The 25274-nt window shown below is 53.6% G+C and overlaps 1 protein-coding gene and 1 long non-coding RNA gene across 4 annotated transcripts in view; one reads left to right on the top strand and one right to left on the bottom strand.

The window, feature by feature from the left end:
• The first annotated feature begins 243 nt into the window (after window positions 1–243).
• Window positions 244–25274, top strand: part of ANGPT4 (angiopoietin 4) — a 42803-nt gene continuing 17772 nt past the window's right edge. For 2 of the 3 annotated variants that reach the window (XR_014235615.1, XM_082359868.1), the window contains exons 1-4: window positions 244–790; window positions 19722–19877; window positions 21354–21475; window positions 24006–24238. Coding sequence is in view for 2 of the 3 variants with exons in the window: in XM_082359868.1 (XP_082215994.1) it covers window positions 482–790; window positions 19722–19877; window positions 21354–21475; window positions 24006–24238 (820 nt within the window). In the remaining variant the exon portion in view is untranslated. The remainder of the gene's footprint in view (window positions 791–19721; window positions 19878–21353; window positions 21476–24005; window positions 24239–25274) is intronic. The other variant, XM_082359869.1, reaches the window with a different exon arrangement.
• Window positions 814–19699, bottom strand: LOC309613262. The gene is made up of 3 exons (XR_014235616.1): window positions 6659–19699; window positions 6111–6325; window positions 814–4829 (listed from the first exon to the last, which is right to left on the bottom strand). It is a non-coding gene; the product is annotated as an uncharacterized lncRNA (long non-coding RNA).

The following is a 25274-nucleotide window of genomic DNA, read 5'->3' as shown; positions in this document are numbered from 1 at the left end:
CTTTGGTTTTCCAAAGCGGGCAGCTTGGGGGTTTGTGTATGTGTGTGTGTGTGTGTGTGTGTGTGTGTGTGTGTGTGTGTGTGTGTGTTGTTTTCTTTCCTCCGCTCAGGCAGGGAGGCCAGGCCTCCCCTGGATAATCCAAGGACTCAGAGGTGAGGCAGGCAAGCCAGTGAATGGACATGGCAGCGTGCGGACAAGAGTAAGGAGGCAAGAAGGGAAAGGGGGAAGAAGAGAGGTGAGGGGGTGTCTGGGGCGGGAGCCTGAGGCGGTGGGAGGAAGCAGAGCAGCTGTGGTATTTGGAGCAAGTATAAATAGCCGCCTGGACGGAGCTTGGCCAAACAGGGCTTTGCAGCTGCAGCGGCTGTGCAGGCGGGACTGGCCACTGTTGGCCACGGTGGGTGCAAACTGGGCAGGGAGACAGGCGGTGGACAGGCACGGCCCCTGGGCTCTGACCTGACACCCCTCGCCATCACATCTCTGGATGCCTTCCCGGCCAGCCATGCTGCTGAGTGGCCTCCTCCTCATTGTGGCCACCACGACTGTGGCCCAGCGGAGGGGGCAGGAGGCCGGCGGGCGCCGCCGGGCACACCGAGTCCAGCATGGCCAGTGCAGCTACACCTTCGTGCTGCCCGAGCCTGAGCCCTGCCCGCCCGAGCCCCACGCCTTCGGGGGCTCCAACAGCCTCCAGAGGGACTCCCCAGCAGCCGCGCTGAACCTAGGGGACTGGCCGACCCAGCGGGTACGACAGCTGGAAAAAATGCTAGAGAACAACACACAGTGGCTGCAGAAGGTAAGGGTTGGGCCTGCAGGGGGGTGGTGGGCAGCGAGCAGCAGGTGAAACATCTACTCCAGAGGCCTGCCCCGGACACAGATGGCCAGGCTGATAGGACCTTTGTCTCCGAATTGTACGGGTTGGGATGATGAGGCCCAGAAACAGAGGAGCCTGAGGCCACACAGCAAGACTGGGTGGAGTCAGAGCTGGAAACCTGACTCCTTAACTGCCATTCATTCATTCATCCGATTAAGGGCCAGGCCCATCCTAGGCGCTAGGGATACAACAGTAAACAGAACCGTACATCCCCGTCTGGACTAGTGGAAGAAAGAGGCAATAAAGAGATGAACAATAAATATCTATTCTGTCAGATGGTGAAGCAAAATGAAAAAGGGAAAAAGGCAAGGAATGACCAGAGGTGACTATTTGAGGTCAGATAATCCAAGAGGACTTCTCGGAGGAGGTGACGTTTGAGCCCAGAGGACAAGCAAAGTGATGAGGCAACCCAGGAAGGTATCTGGTGGGAGGGCATTCCTGGCAAAAGGATCAGTAAGTACAAAGGCTGTGTGGTGGGAATGTGGTTGGGTTACCTGGGGAACAGCAGGGAGGCCAGCGTGGCTGGAGCAGAAAGGAGGAGGACAGAGGGGTGAGGGACAAAATCCGAGAGATGAGGGGAGGGCAGACCATGTCGGGCCTTGGAGGCCACTGGGAAGGATTTTGGCTCTTTCTCTGAGCATCATGGGAGCCACTGCAGGGTTTTGAGCAGGTGAGAAACACCTGATTTAGTTTTAACAGAATAGACTGTAGGAGACAGATTCGATGCTGGGAGCCCAGGGAAGAGACCACTGCAGCCACCAGGCAAGAAGTGATGGAGGTGTGGAGCAGGACAGGGCTGGGGGAGGGGGTGTGGCCCGTCAGTTTCTAGTATATTCTGAAGAGGGCGCGAATGGGCTCTGCTGATGAATTGAATATGGCGTGGCACAGATCAAGGAGCTGAGGACCCCACTGCCATTTTGGCCCAAGGCCAGAGCCACTCTAAGGTCTCCTGTCCTCATACTTTCAGCAGACACTCTGAGCACCCTCCATGTGCCAGGCCCTAAGCAAGACACTGAAGTACAGAGGTGAACAAGGCAGGTTTGGCCCTGGGTGGGGTGGGGGCGGGAAAGGCATCCTGTGGTGTCCAAGATGGGGAGCAGTCCCACCTTACCCATGGTTTCCAAATTTTTCAAATCATTCGCCCAATCAGCAAACAATGTTTCGCTCCCCCAATACACGCATATTTATTTAGAATTTACGCACGTGCGCCCATATTAATATAGTATGTACAGGGTATGAGACAAATGAAAATGGAACTTTAAGAAGATAAGATATGAGATCATATAAACTGAAGTTCTGGTGGTTTCCTCCTGTTTTCCAAAGGATTGCCTTCTGCATACCCTGGGTTGATCCATCCCCCAGGTGGAGAGGTTGCCCTATATGTATCTAATCAAGCTGATTTGTGCACACACTCGAATACACACTTAACCTCCTGTTTCATTCCTGCCCTGGCCATCTATCTCCCTAGCCCCCCACTCATCATCTTCCCATAGTCCCTGCCTACTTGCCTTCCACCCCTCCTGCCCTGCAGCACTTCCAGCTGCCACCATCCCATCCCTAGATCCCCCTTCAAGGGAGCTCTTGGCCTCATACACCAGAGCCCAACCCAGGGGGCTCCATGCTGCCTTGAAATCTGTGTGTGTCTCTTCAGGCAGTTGTTTCCAGTCCCATAAGGGTCGTGCCAAACCTCACCTCCTCCTCAGGCCTCCATCTTCACCCCCTGCCCATCCTCTCACCAGACCATGGACCTCCTTCTTCAAAGAGAAATGGGGCCTGCCCCACACTTGCAGGTTCACCCGTGCACCCACCAGTCCCCAGGGCCTTTCTCTGGCTCAGAGGGAAGTGTTCCTCCATGAGCCAAGGCCACTCTTCCCTGCCTGCAGGCCCTCAACCTCCTGAAACCAACCATGCCCTCCTGTGTCTCTAACAACACCTCCCTCTCTGCTGTTCCTTCCCCTCAGTCTTTAATTGCATCCAACTATCTCCCATGTTAAAAAAGAAGGAGAAAGAAGAGAATGAGGAGGAGGGAGAACAAGCCCCTTCTCCAACCCCCACCCCCTCTGATGTCTGGCCTGGCTCTCAGAAATCCACAAGCTCTGCCTCCACTTCCTCCTCCATTCTCTCCTTTCCTTAAGTAGCCTCCCACTTCCCACTTCCCACTTCCCACATCCAGTGGCCACAGCTCAGTCTTCATCTTACTTGACCTCTTGGCAAATTTAATATTGCTGACCAATATCATCCTTCTAGAAACAGTCTCCATCAGCCAGTCCTCAGCTGCTACTCCGACTACTTTCCCTACCTCCACCCAGGACCAGCCACCTCCATCTCCTACCTGTATGGTCGTCACGTCCACTGCCCTGGGCTCCATTTCCACCCTGACCCCCATAGTTCATTCTGCACTCAGCAGACAGAGGGGTCCCGTTAAAACCTAAGTTAGATCCTCTCCTCAAAACCCTCCTGGGACTCCCATTCTCTTTAGTTATTCTCTTACTGAACAAAAATCCTTACAGCCTGGAACACCCCTCACCCAGACACTTACGTGGCTCACTCCTGACCCACCTCAGGCCTAGTGCTTAAATGTCACCTGCTCAGAAAGGCCCTGCCTGTCCACCCCATTGAAAATAGCCACAGTCCTTCTGCCACTCTCTGTCCCTTTTCTCAGCTTTGGTTTTCTCCCTTAACACCTACCACCACCTGTTCTTAAAAGCATTTCTTTTGGTCTGTGAGCTCCAAGAAGGGAGGAGCCATGTCTGTTTTGTTCACTGCTGGGTTCCCAGGGCCTAGAACAGTGCCTGGCACATAGTAGGTGCTCAATACATGTCTGTTGAATGGATGAATGCATGGACGCACAAGGGTCCTCCAATCTCTCAGGCCACTCCTGCTCCTCCCCCCACCCTGAAATGTTGGTGTTTCCTAGGACACAGTCTCCATTCTTTGCTTCCTCTCACACTTCGTGGCACAACCCACAGGGCTGCCCCTGTCACTTCCAGCAGCACCATCTCCAACCTGCCCCCCAGTGACACCAAACCAACATCTGATGGGCTCCTGATCTCCTCTCCGAGGGCTCACAATGTCTCAACTCCAAAGCTGCCTGAAACTCAGCTCTTCCCTCCCCTGCCCGCCTGTCCTGTTGAAGACATTACCACCCAGCCAGTAGGTCATCTATGGCCCTGGGGTGTCCTTCACCCCCAACTCACCCACAGGCAGCAGGTCCCATGCATCCTGTTGCCTCAGCTTCTCAGGCCATCCTCCCGTCTTCCTGGCCACTGCCCTGGCTCAGGCCTTGTCACCTCTCCTGTGGACACTTCTCTCACCTCCCACCTGCTTTTTCTCCCCCAAGTCTCACCCTCTCATCCCTCTTTGACTCCCCTGGGTGCCTAGTGCTTGGATAACATTGGCTGAGCCAAATGATGGATTTAAACCAATGGTTTTCAGGTTAGGAGGTCACCCACCTCGCCTCTTTATCTGGCAGTGGAGTGTCCTCTCCAGGTATCTGTCCACGTAGCCTGGTAATCCCAGGCAAGGGTCACCATGGAGCACCATGAGGCTAAAGAGTACTGATGTGGGAATCAGGTGGACCTGAGTTCACATCCCGGCCCCAGCACTTACTTGCCACGTGGCTGTGGATGAGCAAGGCTCAGTTTTCCCTTCTGCAAAGTGGAGAAAAGAATAGTATGTTAAGTGGGTGGCTGGGAGGACCAGTGAGACCACTCAAGCACCACTCACAGCCTGCTGCCCGGCTACAACATATGAAGACGTGGGGTAGCTCACCTGGGCAAGGATACAGTAGCTCAGTAGGCTTTTACTTAATTCAACATCATCTCTATTTGGAGCCCTGCACCACTGGGTGGGGGAAGCTCAATCCCGGTCAAGTCAGTCCAAGGGTGGCAGGTAACCTCGGGACAGGGAGTGTCACTTGTCCATGCTGGTATTCTCGGGCGTCCCCAATCCTGCCTGGTCTCTGTTGGGGTCCAAGCAGAGGTTTGTTGTGCCATCTCCTGGGTACCCTTGGGTTGAGTGCCCCCTTCATGCCCTTTGGTCTTTGGGTTACTGCCAGGTCACCCTGTGCCAGTGGAGCCTGCCACAAGGTCAGAGCCATTGGCAGTCACTTTCCTCTGGACCCTGTCACCTCCTTGGCAGCAGCATAGCCTGGAAGGTGAGAGCCCCAACTCTGGAGCCCAACTTCTGGGATTCGAGACCCATTCTGCCCCTTTCTGACTGTGTGACTTGAGGCAAGTTGCATCACCCCTCTGAGCCTCAGTTTCCTCACCTATAAAATGTGGTGACAACACTATCTACCTTTATGAATATTTAATGAGATGATGCATATGAAGTCCTTGGCCTGGCACCAGGCGTACAGTAAATTCTCAATCAGTGTTGGCTGTTTCTATTAGGAGTTCTCCCTGGAAAGAAACACAAATCCTGCAATTCTTGAGTTCTTCCTCCCCCAGATGAGACATGTGGCCCCTGGCTCAGAGATACAAGGCCCCTGAACAGTCAGCTCTCTCCCTCTGGTCAGGGATGCTTGCTACCTTCTGTGACCGTGACCTGCCTCTGGCTCTTCTCTTGTGTATTCTCTTGGTCTGGGCTTATCTCAGAGTATTTGAAACTTGAGGGCCTCTTTTTGGCTTCTGCTGCAATCTCCCAGAAGAGAAAAAAAATGAGTTTCAAAATATTCTCATCACCATCGCCATCAGGGATAACCAGGGATGACTGGGGAGGACTGGCCTCCCAGACGGAGCTCTCAGCAAGATTCGTTCAGCTGGGAGGGCGCAGCGAAGAGCCTCCCTGTTGCAAGCTCGCCATAGCCAATACCTGCTCAGCCCATGCCCCCAGCCCCTCTCCCTGTTCGCAGTATACAGGCGAGCAAACTGAGGCCAGGGAGGGGAAGGAACTTGGCAGAATGGCACAGCAGCGAGACCCAAAGTCCAGCTTCCTTCTCCAACTCTGCAGGGTGTCAACGAGGTGGGGGAAGCCCTATCTGAGACAAGGGGTGCTCCCTTCCGCCTCAGAATTCCCGAATCCCCAGTACCTACTCTCTTCTTGCAGCACTCTGCTGTGGTGTCCTCCTGCCTATGCTCAGGGTGCGTGGGGGGTGCCCCACCCCTGCTCCCCCTCCCCCATCCTCACTCCCCTCCACGCACCCTTCCCCTTCCCTTCCTTTTACTAGTCTCCTCTTCCTCTTCCCTCTCCCTCCTCCTCCCTCTCCCTCCTCCTGGAAGCCTCTGCCTCAATGACTCACGTCTGGAGCCGGCAATCAGCTCAGTGGGATGCACATCAGCTCTTGGCTCTGCTCCACCCCTTCATCTGGGTGAAGAGCTGCAGCAGGAATGTTGGGGGGACAGGGGTTGGGGGGAAAGAGCCAGCTGGAGAGCAGGCTTCCCTCGCTGGGCCGTGCAGACCAGTGGTTAGCTCCTGGCTCCTGAGTCCACCACGGATTAGCTCTGTGAGTCTCAGCTGCAAGATGGAGAGTGAAAGCTCCTACTCCTGACATTTGATGTAGGGTCAAGAGAGGCAGAGTCCGGAAAGCATCTGCCCGTAGCAGGTGCTCAATAAAGCCCCACTCTTGTCCTGTCATGTCCCCAGCGCCCCAGGCCTCCCAGCCAGGAAGTGCCATACTTGGCCCTCTCCCGTGCCCCGCAAGGAGACCCGTTCCTTCACATGAGGAGCGTGAGGAAACGCAAGTCCCCAGGCTCCCGTCCCACCCCCAGCACCTGAGGGCAGCAAAGCTTCCGCTAAGAGTGGGGCAGACTCTGAACCCGGAAACCATGGAGCCCTCCACTTTCTTACCTGCACCGAGAACTGCTGGCCCTCTCTGCCGATCTCTCTGTGTGTCTCTGCCTCACTCTGTCTCTGTGTCTGTCTGCCTCTTGTCCTAGGGCTCTCACGGTGGCCTGACTCGCTTTCTCTAACTCCGTGGGTGCCTCTGTCACTCTTATTCTCTCTCCTGTCTGGCTGGCGTCTACCTGAGTCTCTCCCAGTCTCTTGCTCAGGTCTCCCCTCACCCCTAGGCCATCCATCTCTCCTGCCTCTACCTCCCCGGGTGTCCACATGCTCTGTCCACACTGGAGGACCCGGGACACACCGGCCCAATGGCTAGCACCCCACCCCTCAGCCAAGCTCAGCTGGGGCCTCTTTCTCTTCCCCTTCTGCACCCAAAGCCAAGCAGGGAAGGGTCAGGGGCTGGGCAGGAGCCCCCCAGCCTCTGCTGTTCGCTCCAGGTCTCTGACGTCAAACCTCAGAATAACTCGGCCCCTCGGCCCAGCGGTCGTGAGGCCTTGCCTGGCTGAACGAGGATCGAAAGTGCATCCAGCGGGAGCGCAGCGTGGGGTCCTGGCCCAGCCCAAGATCCTCCCAAACTGGCTGGGGCTCCCAGCTGCCCTGGCCTCCCCAGGCTGCCCGTAAATTCTTGGCATTTTCGGCCTTCAGTTATCCAAACAAGGAATGAATCTTGGTTGCCGAACAAAATGTCTTGAGGTTTGATTTCCTAACCTCACCGCTGGCTCCTCTAAAGAGTCTGGGGCTGGGGAAGGGGGTGGGGAGAACAGCATCTACTTCTTGGAAGAATGGGGTTATTGTTCCAAGGAGGGAACCTAGAAATGGATTGCACAGATGCCCTGGGCGTAGGGATGACCAGGGAGCAGAGGCAGTGTGGCCCCTCATGCAGGATTCCCCAAAGGAACAGGCCATCCCATACGGGCAGCTTCTGGCTCTCTCCTCCCGGGCCCCAGAGCTCGGCCTGGCTGGGGTATACACAGACCCTTTCCCCTTCACTCCTTGGGCAGGAAATGTGAGAAAACAGGCCCCAGGTCTGCCCCTCAGCCTAAACCTCTGCCTGGACTCTGGCCTCTGAGCGTTTGCTTAACCCCAGAGTCAGCTCTGAAATGTCTGGAATGGAGCCTGAGTCAGGGATCATGTCCCAGGGGGGCCACCGACCAGCTGTGGGCCCTGGGGAAGCCACCTGCATCAAGTAGTTCCTCTGCAAAGTGGAATTTAAAATACTGCCTCCCAGCAAGAGGGTAAGATAAACAGAACAGGTGTTATGGCCAGCATTTATGGAACACTTCCTGTGTGCCAGACACTGTCCTATGTGCCTTGTGAGAATTATTGCACTGAATTCTCACAATGAGCCTAAGATTGTTTGCCCATTAACAGATGAGGAAACTGAGGCACCAAGAGGTGAGGTGACTTGCCCAAGGTCACAAGACCAGGAAGGGTGAGGTCAGGTTCACACTCAGGCTGTCTGATGCCAGAAACCACGCTCTCAACACAATAAACAAGACATGTCCATTGTGACCTGGTCCCTGGGTACCTAACTGAGGCCTGGGGAACAGAGAGGCCCTTGGCCATCAGAGGGAAAACTCACAGGTGCTGGATTTTTCCCCTTCTCCCAGGAGGCCCTCAGCCAAAGAGAACTTCTCTAGGGCTCTTTTGCCAGAGTAAATTCAGGTAGAACCTCAGTCATCAGGGGCAGCCCTTGAAAGCTGAGGGAACCCTGAACTTCCGTCTAGGCGTCCTCGTTACAACCTCCATCCTTGGCCCAGGGCCCGGGGTAAATCCCACAGAGACTGAGCGTGGGCCTTGGGGCCCCACTGACTCAATCTGAATCACATCTCTACTGTTTGCTGGGTGTGTGTTCTCAATCACTTTGCCAGTCTGTGCCTCAGTTTTCTTGTCTGTGAAACAAGGACACTAGTAGAAGCCACTTTGCAGGTTGTCGTGGAGATTAAATGAATTAATACACATACAGGGCTGAAGACAGCTCCCGGCATAGAGTCAGAGCCCAGGGAAGCTAGCTGTTGAAAACATGCTTGGGGTGCTCGGCACAGGAAGGCAATCCATCTTGGAGTCAGCACAGGAGCCCGACTCCACCTTCTCTGTGTCCCGCCTTGTGTGATCTTGGGAAAGTCCCTTTTTCTCCTCCCTGGGCTTCAGTTTCCTCATCTGCCAAGTGGGGAGCATGAAAACAAGTACCTCAGGTGAGGACAAGATGAAGTAAAGCATGCAGAGATTTGGTGGGGTCTGCAGGCGAGGAGATGACTGGGGACTCTTGAAGCTGAAAGCAAAACGGCTTCCTTTGGACAGAGGAACAGAGCCTCAGCAGCTCAGGCTGGCAGAGCCTTGTGGCCCTTTACTCCTGACTCCAGTCCAACACTTGTTGGTCTACCAAGTAGGGCTGAAGGATGGAAGGTGATTCCCAAGCAGCTGAGGGGAACCCCCATATGAAAGCTCTGCAGAGACTGTAAATGGGTCCCCCAGGAACAGAGATGAGCTAAAGAGAGGCTGTAAATAAAGCGGCTGGGGTCATGCTGACCTAGGGTCCAGTTCCAGCTCTACCTCTTGCCAACAGCCCAGTTTTTTTTCTCAGCTTTTGACGAATTTTCAGCATGCAAAAATTGGGAAATATGGAAGTGTGTGAAGACACAGAGGGAAAAAAATCACTGTCATCCCAATCCCCTGATCATCTCCTGGTTAGTTTCCTTGCTGTTCATTCTATGCATTTGAAATTTTTACTGAAATGCTTTAGATGTATGAAAAGGTAGAGAGAAAAATCAGGTGAAATTTCTTGTCCCCACAACTCAGCTTAAGGAACAAAACCTTACCAACCCAGTTAAGCCCCTGACCCTCTCCTGCCTCCTTCCCCCACCAGAGATGGCTACTGTGAATTCTGTGTTGATGACCTCCTACTCCAGGTACCTCCCTAACCGATGTATATTTGTTTCCTATATAAGTGGTCACCCTGTCTATCTCTTTCTACAATTTGCTTTTGTTCACTCGACCTTGTATCTGGGAGATTTATAGCTCTGCAAGTGTGGGAAAAGCCTGAGTCTCAGTTTTTCCATCTGTAAGCTGGGGACAATGGTAAGCACATGCCTGAGTTTGCTGTGAGGCCCAAATAACTAGTGCATGCCGAGGTCTGGGAGTGTGCCTGGCGCTGCATCTGCTTGCAGGGAAGTAGGAGATGCTGTTATTGCTTCTTCTCTCTTCCGGGGTGAATGCGTTGCTGTGGCTACTCCACAAACAGGACTGTCTCTGTGCCAGGCACTATCATACATGTTTTACAAACATTGACTCATTGAACCTCATGATACCCTAAAAGGTGAGGACTGTTATGATCCCCATTTATTGTGGGGAAACTGAGGCCCAGAGAGTTCACACATCTAGGAAGTGAGGGAGGTAGGCTTGAACCCAGGCAAGCTGGCTCCAGACCTCACACTCTTAATCACTACACTGCCTCTCCATGCCACCCATTTTACAGATGAGTACACTGACCCTGGGTGGAGGAATGACTCGACTACATTCACCCCGGGGTCATTGGCAGGGACAATCTTGTGGTGACAGGACACACAGCATGTCAGAAACCTCATGAAAAATCCATGCGTCCTTACAGTTATGAAGCTCTGGGATTATGTGCAGAAATACAGGCCTGCACACGTGCACACATGCACCGTTCTGAACTTAATTTGCCAGGTAGAGTGTTCATTCCTCCATGCACTTCATCTTCCCCTCCACTGATGTTTACTGCAAGCTTACACGCTAGGCACTGTGCAGGTGATGAGGATTCAGCAGTAAGCAAGGAAGACTTGGTCTTTCCCCTCTGGGAGCAGAGGAAGAGACACTAACCTAGTAATTTCTCATGTGTAATGATCAACCATGATACATGCTGTGAGGGAGGGGCTCACCTGTTCTAAGAGGGGCCCCAACCTTGATGGAGGGTCGGCTCCAAGAGGAAGGACAGAGCTGAGATCTAAAGAGTGGATTAGCAGTTCCTAGGCAAGGAAGAGAAAGGAAAAACATTCCAAGCACAGGGAATGGCAAGTGCAAAGGCCCTGAGGTAGAATGGAGCAAAGTGATTTTGAAGGAGTGAAAAATGTTTGGTGTGGCTGGAACACAGAGGGTCAGCAGAGTGTGGCCAAGATGAGACCAGTGTGTCCATCAAGGCCCAGACCCAACCTCCCTGGGCCTGACCCTGCTCTCGAGGCTTTCGGGTGCTGGGAACTGATGTGGCCACTTTCTGTCCTGCCCCCAGTGATGGGCAGTGGCAATGGACATCTGGACCTGCTCCTCCCCTCCTTGCCTGACCCTGGTCCTATCCCTGTCACCCTGTCTTCAATATCAGCCTTGCCCACCAGAGATGGGGGATGGGGGGATGGGTGAGGGAAAGAGCTTAGCCATTGGATTCAAATCCTCACTTACCAGCTGTGGGTAAAGCTTGGCCTCTCTGGGCCTCAGTTTACTCATTTGTCAAGGGTGGAGCAATCTCTCTTTTCCTCCAGGCTGCTGGGGATCAGAGTTACACACCAGAGTTGTGCAGGCAGGAAACCCTGTTGCTGCATGGGGAGATACCCCAGCAAGGCCTCCTTCCATCTAGAACACACTTGACTCCATTCCCCCAGGTGGAGCTGGGGCTGGGAGGGGAGCTGGGGTTACTGTCACATGATCACTTCAGTCAAGCCAGCTTTGAAGTGCAGCCTGGGAGAGTCACTCCCAGACAGCCTGGATTTGCCCTCGATGAGCTGTCTGTCCTTGGACAAGTTGCTTAACTTCTATGTGCCTCATCTGTAAAATGGGTTGATAATATCTCCTACCATAGAGGGTGGGATTTAATATACATAGAGGTTAGAACAGTGTCCAGCACATAACAAGCACTAAGTAGACACTTGCCAAGCAAAATGGACACACCAGCCCACTCTGTGTAAGGGCTGATGCACAGGTGGCAGGGAGGTGAGTGACTGCAAGAAATGTGCTTCTTCACTTCCTCTTGATTAAACTCCCAATTCCTACACTCGGGAGAATAAGGAAGCCTCATCCACTGGGCCTCATTGTAGACAATCCTTCCAAGATCAAGGTTTAGATACAGACAACCACAAAGGGATAGCTGAACCTGAGGCCAGAGCCCTGGCAGCTCCTTCCCAGCTTATGAGAGGCACCCACATCCAGGCGGCAGAGGCACCCACGCCAGCCCCTCTGCAAGGAGGAATCAATGAGCCCATTTTCTGATGAGGCCACTGAGGCTCAGAGAAGCTCCACCACTGGCTCGGAAAGCAAACACCAAAGCTGTGATTGCACCAGCGCCTGACTCCCAGCGCCATGCACCAGGCCCACACTAGACTCAGTGCTCCAGCTGGAAGTTTGGCGAAGCCGGGCCTGTGCTGGGAATCGCAGCTTGAGCTGAGAGTTGAAAAGCGCAATCCTCCTCAACAGCCCCGCTGGTCCCTGACACTCTCCACTCCTGGCTCCCTGCCCGCTCACTCTGCTTACTCTGAGCCCTGACCCAGAAGAAAAGCAACAGAATCTCCTGCAGGGAGGAAAATAGCCTAGGAAGGCTGGGCCTGGCGGCTCAGAAAAAACAAGACAACCCCCTCTGCCTTGAGCCAAGGGGTCAGGGCCTGTGTGGGCCCCGAGGGGAAGGGAAGGGCTGGAGCCAGGCGGAGGAGGAGCGGCCATCAGGCTCACAGCCACAAAGTTAGTTCCATTGGGAAAATGAGGAAACTGAAGCCTGGGGATGGCAGGGCGGGATGTGATGGGCCAGGCAAAGGCGGCAGGGCCGGCGAGATAGAGGGTCTGACTTCTGTGACCTCCGCAAAAGCAGTACAGTAGTTATAGTCATCTATTGTGGCGCAACGAATTACCCTAAGATGTTCAGCAAGTTAAAGTAACCACAAACATTTATTATCTCTCACAGTTTCTGAGAGTCAGGAATCGGGAGCCCCTTAACAAGGTAGTTCCGACTTGGGTTATTTTCCATGCAGTTACACTTGGATGTCAGCCAGGGCTGTGGTCACCTGAAGGCTTGACTAAGGCTGGAGGATCATCCCCTAAGGTGGCCCCAGCACAGGGCCGGGAGGGTGGTACCAGCTGGTGGTGGGAGCCCTCTGTTCCTCTCCAGATGGGTCCCTCCTCAGGGCTGCTTGAGGGTCCTCAGAACATTGCGGCCAGCTTCCCCCCAGGCAAGAGATTCAAGAGGGGGCAAAGCAGAAGCCACAATGTGACGATGTCACCACGGGCTCACCACCAACATTTCTACAGTATCCTGTTGGTCACACTGGCCAGTCTGACTACACTGGGGCATGAGTACTGGGAGGGGTATCATTAGGGCTGCCTTGGAGTCTGGCTGCTACAAGCAGCCCACTGGAGTGGTGAAGGCTGTGGTCTCAGGAGCCCGAAGGCCTGTGTCCCAAGCCAGCCTCTGCCACTCCCAAGCTGTGAGACTTGGGGAGTGGGCTCATCTTCTCTGTGCTTCTTTTCCTCACCTGTGAAATGGGAGCGATGAGACCAAGGACTAAACGGGCTAAGTAAGGCCCTTGGGGCCACACCTGGCACCCCTCCTCAAGCAGGAACCAGCCTGCTCTGGTCACCGCTCTCTCCCCAGTGCCCCGCAAGAGTCCTGGCACTTCTGAATGAGTTTGTTGAACAGACGGATGAGCCCCGAGACTGTGTCAGGTCTCTGGAACATTTTTCCTGCAGATACCACAAGCTGGCTCCCTCCCTTGCCGTGGGCCTCCCTCGGCTCCTCCCCCTTGCCCTCCAGTCCCTGTGCGGCATTTCTTCCTGCCCTTGGACCAGTGGTCTCCCCAGCACTCTGGCCCTCTGGCCATACCTCTCACAGGGCTCCAGGGGCAGCTGGGGCTGGGTTAGGATGTCTAAACTTATTTCTAACAGCCAAACAATGATTCAGTGGAAATCCAGTGCTCCTTACATAAAATGGACCTATTTGTTCTTTTTAACAAATAGTTTCTGAGCACCTCTTATGTGCCTGGCACTGTTAGAGGCACAGAGGGCGCGGCCATGAACAGGGCAGCCCTGCGCTCCTGGGGCTGATATTCCTGTGGTGGGGAAGAGACAAATAGGAAACGACTGCAGTGATTTCAGATGCGTGACATGCTGTGAAGAAACCACAGTCATGGCAGGTGGAGTAGGGCTGGGGCACAGTTACCTTTGATGGGGCGGCCAGGGAACGCTTCTCAGAGGAGGTGACACTTATGGGCAGACCTGAAAGTCAGAAGGGAGCTGACAGGAGAAGCTCTGGGAGCTCCTGAGATAGGGACGTGTGGATGTGTGTTGGAGGATTCGAGTAGGTAACACCCTGGCTCCACGGCTAGACCCCAGGGCCCCTCCTCCAAACGCAGTGTGGGAACCACAGACACAACCTCTGCCCAGGGCAGTTTGTCCACATCACTAGTGTACACACCCTTTAACTCGGCAGTTCTGGTTTAAGGGATTTATCCCCAAGCAGCCTTGCAAGAGAGTTAATGACAAGTGGACAGGATGTTCCCAGCAGCCCTGGTGTGATGGCAAAAGCCTGGAAATAACCTACAGCCAACTATAAGCAAACAGTGGGAGGCTGTTAAAACAGCAAGGCGAGTCTCTCTGGATGAATCTAGAACAATCTCCAAATTATATTAAGAAAAAAGACACAGGGTGCAGGATGGTGAGCTGACATTTTTATAGACTAAAAGCAGGGGGATATAGGCATACTTACTGCTGGTACATGCTTAGAGTTTCTCTGAGAGGAAACCTGGAAGCCCCTTCAGTGGCCTGTGAGTAGGGGAAACAAGGCAGGGCTTATATTACCCATTTGAAAAATTAAAATTAAAATTAACATTACAAGAATTTGCGTTTAAATTGAAACACATACACAAAACCATCAAAGCTCTGACCTTCCAGATGTCCATATGTCTGGCTAGACAGGGCAGTAGCTCCTGTGTGTAACCTCCTGCAAGTTACTTTCCTGATTGGGGCCTCAGTTTCCCTGTATGTGAAATGGGGCTGGGCTGACTGGGCCCTGCATGTCCTCCAGGCTCGCCAGGTCTCTGCTCCTGTATCCCTCCCTGCCTGGGGCCCAGTGCCTGGGGGACCCCTGCTGAAGCCCTTTCTCCTTCATTAGCCTCTAATCTCTGCCCTTCCTACCCTGGGTCCAAGGTTCAGCCTGTCCTGCTTCACCCTAATTCCCATCCCAAGATGGGATGCTCAAGAAATAATTTCTGAGTGAATACATGAATGAAACTCAGAGGATGAGGGATTAGTTTGAGGAAACACATTTGTTATTATAACACGTTTTTATATGGGACATTTTATAGAACCTTGTGTTGCTGGGTTTGTTTTATATTGAGATATAGTCTCAATATGTGGATACAGTGAAATTCACTCTTTTAATGTACAGTTCTATGAATTTTGACAAATGTATATAGTCATGTAACCACTATCACACGATATAGAATATTGCCAACACCCCAAAAAAGTTCCCCTGTGTCCCTTTGCTGTGAATCCCTACCCCCGGCCCCCAGCCCCTGACAACAGCTAATTCTGACTTTTCCAGAAAGTCATATGAATAGAATCCTACAGTATGTAGCCTCTTGAGCCTGGCTTTTCTCGTGCAGCATAATCGGAGGTGCCTCTGTGCTGTTGCATGCGTCAGTAATTCATTCCTTCTCATTGCTGAGTAGAGTTCATTGGATGAATGGACCACAGTTGTTTATGCATTTACCAGTTGAAGTCTTTCTCATTTAGATAATGCAGGAGAGAAGCTGGCTTGAGCAGATCCCCTGGGCCACTGAGGCTGCTCATGCCTGCATGCTCATCCCTCGTCTGTCCGGGGTAGCCTCCTTCCTCCCCCAGCCCCTGCCTGTCAAAACTCCTTTCCTTTCCTTCAAGGCCCTTTTCAAATGCCCCCTCCCCAACAAGGAGCAGGGTTTACTGTCCCCGTGTCACAGGTTGGTAAAGTGAGGCTCAGAGAAAGGTAGCCCTCACCTGCTAGAGGCCCACAGCTAGAGTGTAGCAGAGCCAGAAGTCAAACCCAGGGCCAAGGGGAGAGGGGGTAGCTCAAGGGCCAAAGATCAGTCTCTTTGCAGGCCAGAGGGTTGGTGGGAGTTCAGAGCCCCATTCCCCCCATCTCAGCCCTGAGAGTTTACCAGCATGAGGGTGGCAGAGAATGGGGAAGTCCAGTCCTGCGTGAGGGGGGGCCATGGCAGATCCCACCAGGGCCTGTTTCTCCATGGGGGTCCTTCCTCCACCCTTCCAGCTGGTGCCTGAGCCCGGGCTGGGCCAAGCTCCCACCACACAGGCTGACATCAGTCACCAGAGCTGCGGGCTGGCTGAACGGTGCCCAAATTGCCCAAATTACCCATCCTAGGGCCCATGAGCATGCATGGCAAATTGGATGATGGGCCCCAGCTGTGGGTGGCCTTTGCCCCACCCAGCCATTGGCAGCCACAGGACAAGTGGGGGACTAATAAGAGTGCTTAGTGAGCTCCCATCGCTCGAGAGGATCCCAAGCTACCCTGCTCTGCAGACCTGAGGAGTCTTGGAACACAGCCCAGCAGCTGGTGACCTTCGGCAAGTCTTCTGGGTCTCAGTTTGACCATCTGCAAATGAGACTCTTGGGGGAGAGGCTTGAGAAGGTCTCATGGCAGGAATAAACTTGCTGTTTGTCTGTGTGGAGCAAAAGCTCAGGGCCTGGGAGTCTATATTTTAAACCAGGCTCCAGGAGGCTTGTGACACATGGGATAGTCTGAGAGCAGCCTCAGTATAGCTCTGCTTACCCTTGTGCACATGAATGCACGCTGGGCCACATGGTAGAATCCCCAAAGTGTTGATAGAGGCATGGCGAGGAGGCTGACCTGTGGGGATGCTGGTAGCCTGGCCCAGGGTGCAGGGAAGTGAACAGATTGGCAACTCACATTAGGATCATAGTGACCAGAACTTGCTAGTGGATTGAGTGCAGTGGGTGACAGAAAGAGTCAAGGATGAAGTCTGGATTTGGGGCTTAAGAACTGAGGCCATTTACTGTGATGGGAAAGAGGGAGGAGAATGGGTTGGGGAGGCAGGGACGGGGTGCTGTGGGAGCTGGGGAATCAAGGGTTACATGTTGGATGCTTCTGCCTGAGATGCTTTTGGAAGCCCGGGTGGCGACGCCAAGCTGGTGGGACATTCAGGGGAGAAATCTGGGTGGGATGGAGACCACGCAGTCAGCACACAGGGGGATGTGAAAATCCTAGGACCCACTGGAGCGGCAGGGCCCTGATGCATCTGGGGCCTTGGGCACTTTGCCATCTGGTCCTGGGTGGAGCTTATGGATCCCTTTTCAGAATATTACTTTTAAATGCATAAAATAAAAGCATAAGAACACCCAGTGATATAGCAATTATAATCAAAACATTAAAAATTAAATCTGTGCCACAGTTGTCACATTATCCCGTGGTGGGTTTGAGAATGTCTGTCATTCTGAAGTGATGATCAATATAATATTTTAAGATACTGTAACATCGGTGCTGTGATGTGAAAATATTTGTGATTTCTGTTGGTAATGAAGTTGTAGAATCAGCTAATAGTGCTATGATTTGGGGCCTATGCTCATAATTGAAGAAAATACCAAATTTTAATTACAGGTTAGTGAACAAAAACGTAGTTTTTCTCTCATCCAAGTTCATGGACCCCCTGAATTCTCTTCACAGGCCCTGTGGTCCCCCATTAAGCACCCTTGACCTAGGTAGAGAACGTAAACACCCTTGACAAGGGCCCAGGATGGGGCTTATGAGAGCTCCCTAAGAAGCCTGAAAAAGGAGGACTCAGAGAGGGGGTGATGGGAGGGGAGGGGAAAGGAAGGAGGAGGGGAGAAGGAAAACTCAAGGAGGGTACATCTGGGAAATACTTCCAGAAAAAGGGAGCGGCAATAGGGGTCGACTGCTGCTGAGGTGGAGAGTAAGCTGAGGGCATAGAAGCGTCCCCTGACCCTCCCTCGTCAAGGAGGGTTATAACGAGGTGCGTTAAAGAGTGAAGGGGCTCCCTGGGGCTGGGGATAGGTCGGCGGGTGCACAGGATTCAACAATGTGGATTGTATTTTTTTCTTGAGTGTGGCAAATACACAGATTTTATTATACTGTTCTTTATGCTTTGTGTGTGTGCGTGAAGTACACCATAATAATATTATTAATTTTTTTAAAAGGTGGGGACTTCCTGGTGGTCCAGTGGTTAAGACTCCATGCTTCCACTGCAGGGCGCAAGGGTTCGATCCCTGGTTGGGGAACAAAGATCCCGCATGCCACAGCCCAAAAATTAATTAATTAATTAATTAAAAATAAAAAAATTAAAAGGCGAGCGTGGGAATGGAGGTGAAAATGGAGACAACTTGTTCAAGAAGTTTTGTTGTTTGGGGGAGCAGAGAAACTGGAGACACAGACAGAGGGGGGCTGTGGAGTCAAGGATATTCTTTTTCTTTAACTTTTAGCTGGGAGCCCTTGGAGCACATTTGTGTGTTGGGGTGGGGGGTGGGGGCGCTGACGGTGCAGAGGAGGAAAGAAGGGGCCAAAGGGACAAAGGCTTGAGAAGCTCGGACGTACTTGTCTCCCTGGTCCTCAAGTCCCCTTTGTGACCTCTGCACCACGGGTTCTCACACTTAAGTGGGCATCAGCTGGCTGGGCCTCTCCGCAGAATTTCCGATTCAGTACGTCTGGAGTGGGACCTAGAAACTTGCATTTCTCACAAGCTCCCTGGCGATGCTGCCACAAGGACCACAATTTGAGAACCACTGCTCTAATCAACACCACTTGCGCCCCCTTCAGGATTTAACATTGCACTACAATGGACCATGCCCCTTCTAAAGCACTCAAGGGAGGAAGGTATGGGAGCAGACACTTGAGATGGAAGAGACTAAGGAAGAAGCAGCTGGAACCTGACCGCCAGCCAAGGTCACTGCCTTTCTCTTGGAAGCACCAGTCTTCCCAGGGACCCTGGGAGCTGCCCTTTTGGACCTCCTGGAAGACTGACAGGAGAAGGGAAGGAGCCAGGGCTGGGGGATAGAGACTGTGGCAAGAGGCCAGCAAGTATGCCAAATGGAGAGGGAGTGGAGGAGGGGCACCGGCTCTCTGCCTTCAGGCACTGAGCCCTGAGAACATGCTGTTCACCTTTGCAATCTGATCCTGGTCTCACACCAGACCAGTTTCTCCTGCTCTTGGGAAAGAGAGCCGCTCTGTCAAAGAAATGAACATTAGCTTGTCAGATCCCAAAACATCTGAGCTGGGAGAACCCTTGGAGACTGGCCAGTTCAGCTCCATTTCATAGATGGAGGGGGCCAGAAAATAGAAAGTCCAGCATGGTGGATGGACCTGCAAACTCTTGTACGGGGAAAGATGCATCCCTACTTCCTGCTACTGAGTCAGCCCTAGGAAGCTGGGTAACGGGCATGACACTGGGGGCTATGCTCTGACCCTTGCTGCTTCCCCTTTTCATCGACTCATTGAACACATTTTTTTTGAGCACCCACTGTAAGCTAAGCATTGTGTTAGATATGGAGATAAAGCAAGACCAAGCCCCTTGCTTCATGGCACTGACATTCCAAGGGTAAATTTTAAAAGGCAATAAACAGATAAATATGTAATACAAAGTCAGGGAGTGATAAGTGGTAGGAAGAGACCTGAAATGACATGAGGGAGTGAGCCTTGTAGATGGTGTGTGGGTGGGGAGGATCCACACAGAGGGAACAGCATGTGCAAAGGCCCTGAGGTGGTTGTGTGCTTGCTCTGTTGGAGGGGTGTTACAGAGGCCAGTGTGTCTGGAGCTGAGTGAGAGAGAGAAGGCAAGGAGAGGAAATCAGAATGGTAGCAGGAGGCCAGGTCATAAAAGAACCTGCGGTCAGAGAGGATTTTGGCTTTTCCTCTGAGTGAGACAGGAACCCTGGGAGGGTTTTGAGCAGAGGAGAAATGTGATTTGACTTAGGTTTAACAGGATCCCTCTGGCTGCTGAGTGGAGGATGGCCCTGGTTGCTCTATGTCCTTCCATGGGGACATATGGAAGGGACAGGAGCCTTCCCCCAGGCCCTACCCATGACCCCAGCCCACCGTCTGTCTCCACACAGCTAGAAAGGTACATCCAGATGAACCTGAGGTTGGAGCTGGCACAGGCCCAGCAGCACATGGTCCAGAACCAGACAGCCACCATGCTGGAGCTGGGCACCAGCCTCCTGAACCAGACCACCGCCCAGACCCGCAAGCTGACCGACGTGGAGGCTCAGGTACCGGAGGGTGAGGGGGCAGCACTGGGGGGCCTGTGGCTGGCCAGGCTGGCTCACAGCCCCAGTCATCTTGCCCTGACCCCTGTCCCTGGGTGAGGTCAGGGCCTCCTCTGACCCTGTAGCCTCCTGGGGCTCCTCCCTGATGACCCCGTTACAAAGCTCTCTCCCACCAGGCCATGAGCCAGGGTAGGGAGAGGGGGGAGGGTAGACCCTGGGTTTGGCTCTTCTGCCTCTGCGACTCCAGTGTCCGGGTCCGTGCTGGGCACTGGGATGAGGGGATGCAGCAGCACACACCCCCCACAAAGGACTCACAGTGCTCCAGGGGAAGGTGGATAATAAACAATTCATTAGAACTCAGGGGGCCAATGACTCTGAAAGAGGAGGCCACAGGGAGCAGCCGAGAGGGAAGGAGAGGACGGGAATATAAACGAGAGGGTAAGTGAATGGCTGAAAAGACACTGACAAATGGGCACATGTTTGTTAAACCCTACTATGTGCCAGGCACTGTTGGATAGGCCTGGTTCTAGTATACAGCAGTAAATAAAACAGGCGTGGATCCTTACTCCCCATGAAGCTTCCTTTCTAATGAGCACCAAGAAAACAAACAGGATAAATAACTTATGTGTGTGAGACGGTGGTAGCACTAGGGAGAAAGCAGCATGGACGAGATCAGTGGGGAGTGTGTGCCGGGAGTGGCGGGAGGGGCGAGTTGCAAGTTTAGACAGTACGGCCAGGAAGGCACCACTGGGAGGGTAGGACTGGAGCCAGGCTTACTGGGCGAACCTTCCAGACAGGGAGAACAGTATATGCAAAGGCCCCGGGGTGGAACGGTGCTGGGAAGCTCCAGGAGCATCAAGGAGGCCGGTATGGCTGGAGTGACCCAGGGAGACGGGTGGGCTCAGACAGGTGATGGGGGCAGATGGCATCACAGGGCTTTGCAGGCCACTGCCGTGTGAGGCGGGAGCCACAGGGAGATTTTGAGCATAGGGCCTGCTTTTTAAGTCTGCCTCAGACTACCGAGCAGACAAGGACTGTAGTGAGCAAGGGCAGGAACAGAGAGCCCTGTGAGTAGGCTGGCGCGGGATACGGCGAGAGATGGAGGCCAGGGCCTGAGTGCGGACGGGGAAGGGCAGGGAAGTGGTCAGGTACCCGTTTGGAAGGTGGAGCTGATGGGACTTGCTGATGGATTAGATACGGGGGGGGTGGGTGGGTCAAGGGTGAGTCCTCCTGGGGTCTGAGCAGCAGGAGGAATGGAGCTGCCATGCACGGTGATGGGGAAGAGTAAATTTAAGAAGCAGATCATAAGCTCAGTGAGGGTCTGTGAGTGAGTGAGTGAGGAAATACTGAGAGGGTGGAAATAGGTCAGCAAGTTTCTGGAACGGCAGGGCCCAAGGTCAGGCGTGTGGTGGTTGGCAGGGCTCCTGCAGGGCTTACATGGGCCCCCACCTCCCCCCATCCCCCCACTTGCCGGGGCAGGTCCTGAACCAGACATCGAGAATGGAGATCCAGCTTCTGGAGACCTCACTGTCCACCAACAAGCTGGAGAAGCAGCTGCTGCTGCAGGACCACGAGCTCCACCAGCTGCAGGGCCACAACAGGTGGGTGCTGGCACCCTGGCACTGGACAGGGACAAGGGCTGGGACCAGGGTTGAGGGCCAGGGCCAGCCGGGACCCACGTGGGCGTGAGACCGAGGGTGAGCGCCAGAGCTGGCCAGGGCTGGGCTCGGGCCGGGGCCGAGGTTGGAAGCTGGACTTGGGCTAGTGCCTGGGATGGGGGTTGGGGCCAGAGCTAGGGGCCTGGGTTAAGACTGGAGTGAGGGGACACTTGGGGGACTAGGGCTGGAGCTAAAGCTGGGACGTGGCCAGGGCTGGGGAAAAGACTGAAACCAGGGCTGGGGATCAGACTGAAGCCGATAGTGAATGTGAATCCTGGGGCTGGCGGCCAGGCAGGCATACGGCCTGGCTACCCCATCCTGGTGGGACAGGGGACAGGCATTCTCCTGGGGCTCAGGACACGCTGATTCTTTCTCTGTTCTTTCTATCTTTCCCTCTCTCTCTCCCTCTCTCTCTCTTTCTTTCCTTCTTTTCTTTCTTCCTTTATTTATTTCATAAATTTTTAACAGCTTTATTGAACTACCATTTACATACCATACCATTCACCCTGTGCATTTTAATTTGATTTACTTATTTGTAAATACATAAATCTGATCTCATCTATCAACTCTCCTTCCCAGAAGCAACCACAGTGACCAGTTTCTTTTCTGCATTAGCAGACAGTCTCTGCATTTACAAGCAAAGACACACAAGGGGAACACCCTTTAAATTACAAAGAAAGAAAGAGTCCTGGGGTACAGATAAGGCAGAGACATGGACATCCGAAGCTGATTTCATCTTGGTTTCGAGCTGAGTAGAGAAAACACTGCCAAGGTCAGGCTGCCGGAGGAGGCACCGGAGAAGCCACAGGCCTGTGTACAGGGCGAGATATTATTGTTGCTCACGTGCTGGGTCAAGATAAGGCATAAGGATCCTCCGGCTCCCTGTGATCTGGGGACCGTTAATGATAGTTTGTGCACCTTCTTATTCTTACTCTCCACCCTGAGGGGGGAAGGACTGGGACACTAGCAATCACTCTGAATTGAATTACCAAGTGCCTAGAGACCAGTGAAGGTGGAGGATATCATCAATAAGCTCTTGGCCCATGGAGACAGCTAAAATTCTAGAATCCAAGTGTGCCCAAATTCTCTCTTTTCCTGCGGCGTAATCTGGGGTCCAGGGGAAATTCCTCCTGCCCTGGCTGGACTCATTTTCTTAGTCTGGCGGATGGGTGGGCATAGCCTCATGTATAGGAAAACATCTCCCTCCTACCCCTATCCCTCAGCCACCCACCCACCCACAGCAGCGGCAAATACGTATGCACAGTCCCTTTTTAAACCCAAGTGAAGCAGACTACTCCTTGGCACATTGGTTTTCTGTCTCGTTTTTTCAGTTATCCGAGAGATGGTTCCATAACTGTATGACACACTTGCCCGTTCTTTCCTCCAGCTGCATAATATTCCACTGTATGGCTGTCCCCGCATTTATTTCCCAGTCCCCAATTAATGGGTATTGAGGTCGTTCCAGTCTTTTACGATTCCAACCAGTGATGCTATGAATAACATTCCCATATCTTATTGCACACACATGTGAGCAAATCTGTAGGATAAAATGCCAAAAGTGCAAGAGCTGAGTCAAAAGCTTCTTTCTTTTTTAAGACTCTTTTTTTTAAACTCATTACAAAAATGCCTCATGCTTATTAGACAACCTTACTTATCAGAGAATAGAGACCTGTGCAAAATGAAAGGGAAAGTCAGTCCCCTCCACCCAACCCCTCCTCTCCACCCCCATCTGCTCAAACCTGCTCTGCAGAAGTAACAGCACTTACTGGATTTTCGTTCACATTCTCTAGAAACACAGGCGCCACTATGTCCTTCCACGTGTCCGTCCACGCCTTTTCCTATAAGCTCCCCAGTATCCCTCTACATTTACATTAATACATTTTTCTTTCTAATTTCCCACATGTGGGGTTAGACTACATGAGGTACTGATGCGCCAGGGCGCCCACTCCAAGTCCCCGGCATCTTTCCAGTTCTGCGCAAATGCTCTCAGCCTCCCTCCTCTTCACCGCTCCAGAACATTTCCAGGGACACCAGAACAGAACAGACTCAGCCAGTCCTGGCTGTTGGCATTTTGGCTGTTTTGTTTTTCCCTATTACAACCCATCCTCCAAAGGGCATTCATGCCCATGCTCCCTGGAGGTTATCTCCGGTGAGTGGACTGCGAGGTCAAAGGGCACGCATATTTGGGATTTGATAATGGCTACCAGGTTGCTGCTGTGTCCCTCCCACCCCACCTCTTTCCTCTACTGGGCTCCAATCCATTTTACTCCAAGGCCAGGTCTCTATTTCCTCCCCTCCTCACTCTGTGCTATCTGTGGGGACGGACCTCCGGGCTGTGTAACCCTGGGCGGGACGCTACCGCTCTGAGCCTCAGCGCGGGTCTGAGCCTCACCCCGGGGCCCAGGGGAAAGCCCGTGAGTGTGACTGCCAGGTGGGGACGGCGGGTTCACGCCTGTGCGCCCCCGCCCCGCAGCGCGCTGGAGACGCGGGTGCAGGCCCTGGAGACGCAGCAGCAGGCGGAGCTGGCCAGCCTCCGCGGCGAGAAGGAGCGGCTGCGGCGCCTGTTGGGCCGCCAGAGCGGCGCCCTCGCCGGCCTTGAGCGCAGCCTGCGCGCCGCCAGCAGCAACTCCAGCCTCCTGCAGCGCCAGCAGAGCCAGCTGCTGGAGTCGGTGCAGCGCCTGGTGCGCGTCGTGGCCCAGGGCCCGGGTGAGCAAAGGGGGCCCGCCAGACGCGGGAGGAGGGGAAGAGAGGGGAGGGAGACCCCGCTTACCCTCCTGGTTCACGCCAGTCCTGGAAGCCACCTCGGGGAAGACCACCCCCCGCCCCCACCTATGAAACAGAAATAACACCAAACAGTAGTAATAATGGTGACGACAACAGTCCTAAGAGGAACCAATCCAGACTCTTTCCTCGACTCCATGAGTGACCTTGACCGTACCCCTGTCCCTCTCTAGGCCTTCGTTTCCCCATGCATTTAATGGAGGTGATGATAAGAAGGAGGATACCACCAGCCCAGACGGACAAGTCCAGGGTCCAGGATCCACCCTCCATCCTCACTTGCTTGGGCTTGCCCCCCTCCCCAAGCCTCAGTTTTCCTATCTGCAGAATGGAGAGGTTGGACTCAATGCCCCCCAAGGACTTCTCTCGCCCTAATGGCCCCTGCCCCTAAGCCCAAGAGGGCCAAACAGAAGTGGGGAGGCACCTGTGGCCCACCTAGGCTTCTGAGAAAGGAGGGCAATGGCTGGCCCCGCTCCCCAGCCCTCACTTCTAATGGGACCGACTTCAATCACTCAGTTCCAGCTTCAATCACTCAGTCAACAAGCACTTACTGAGCCAGACCCAGTGCTGGGTGCTGCGGATACAGCTGTGAACAGCATAGTTCCACAACTGTCTCTTGCAAAAGATGCCCAACCCCCGTCTGTGGGTCTCTGAGGGAAGGAGGAGGGAATACATATTTGCTAAGTGCCTACTATGTGCTAGATGCCCTGCTAGCAGTGTTCCTGAAGTTTCCAGTGGTTAAGAATCCGCCTGCCAATGCAGGGGGCATGGGTTCGATCCCTGGTCCTCTGGGAAGATCCCACATGCCGCGGGGCAACTAAGCCCGTGCTGCAACCACTGAAGCGCACGTGCCTAGAGCCCGTGCTCCACAGTAAGAGAAGCCACCGCAATGAGAAGCCCACGCACCACAAGGAAGAGTAGCCCCCACTCGCTACAACTAGAGAAAGCCCGCGCGCAGCAACGA

Source organism: Balaenoptera borealis (assembly GCF_965194805.1).
Source record: "Balaenoptera borealis genome assembly, chromosome: 16".
NCBI classification, from domain to species: Eukaryota; Metazoa; Chordata; class Mammalia; order Artiodactyla; family Balaenopteridae; genus Balaenoptera; species Balaenoptera borealis.
This window is presented reverse-complemented; position numbering and strand designations above follow the sequence as displayed.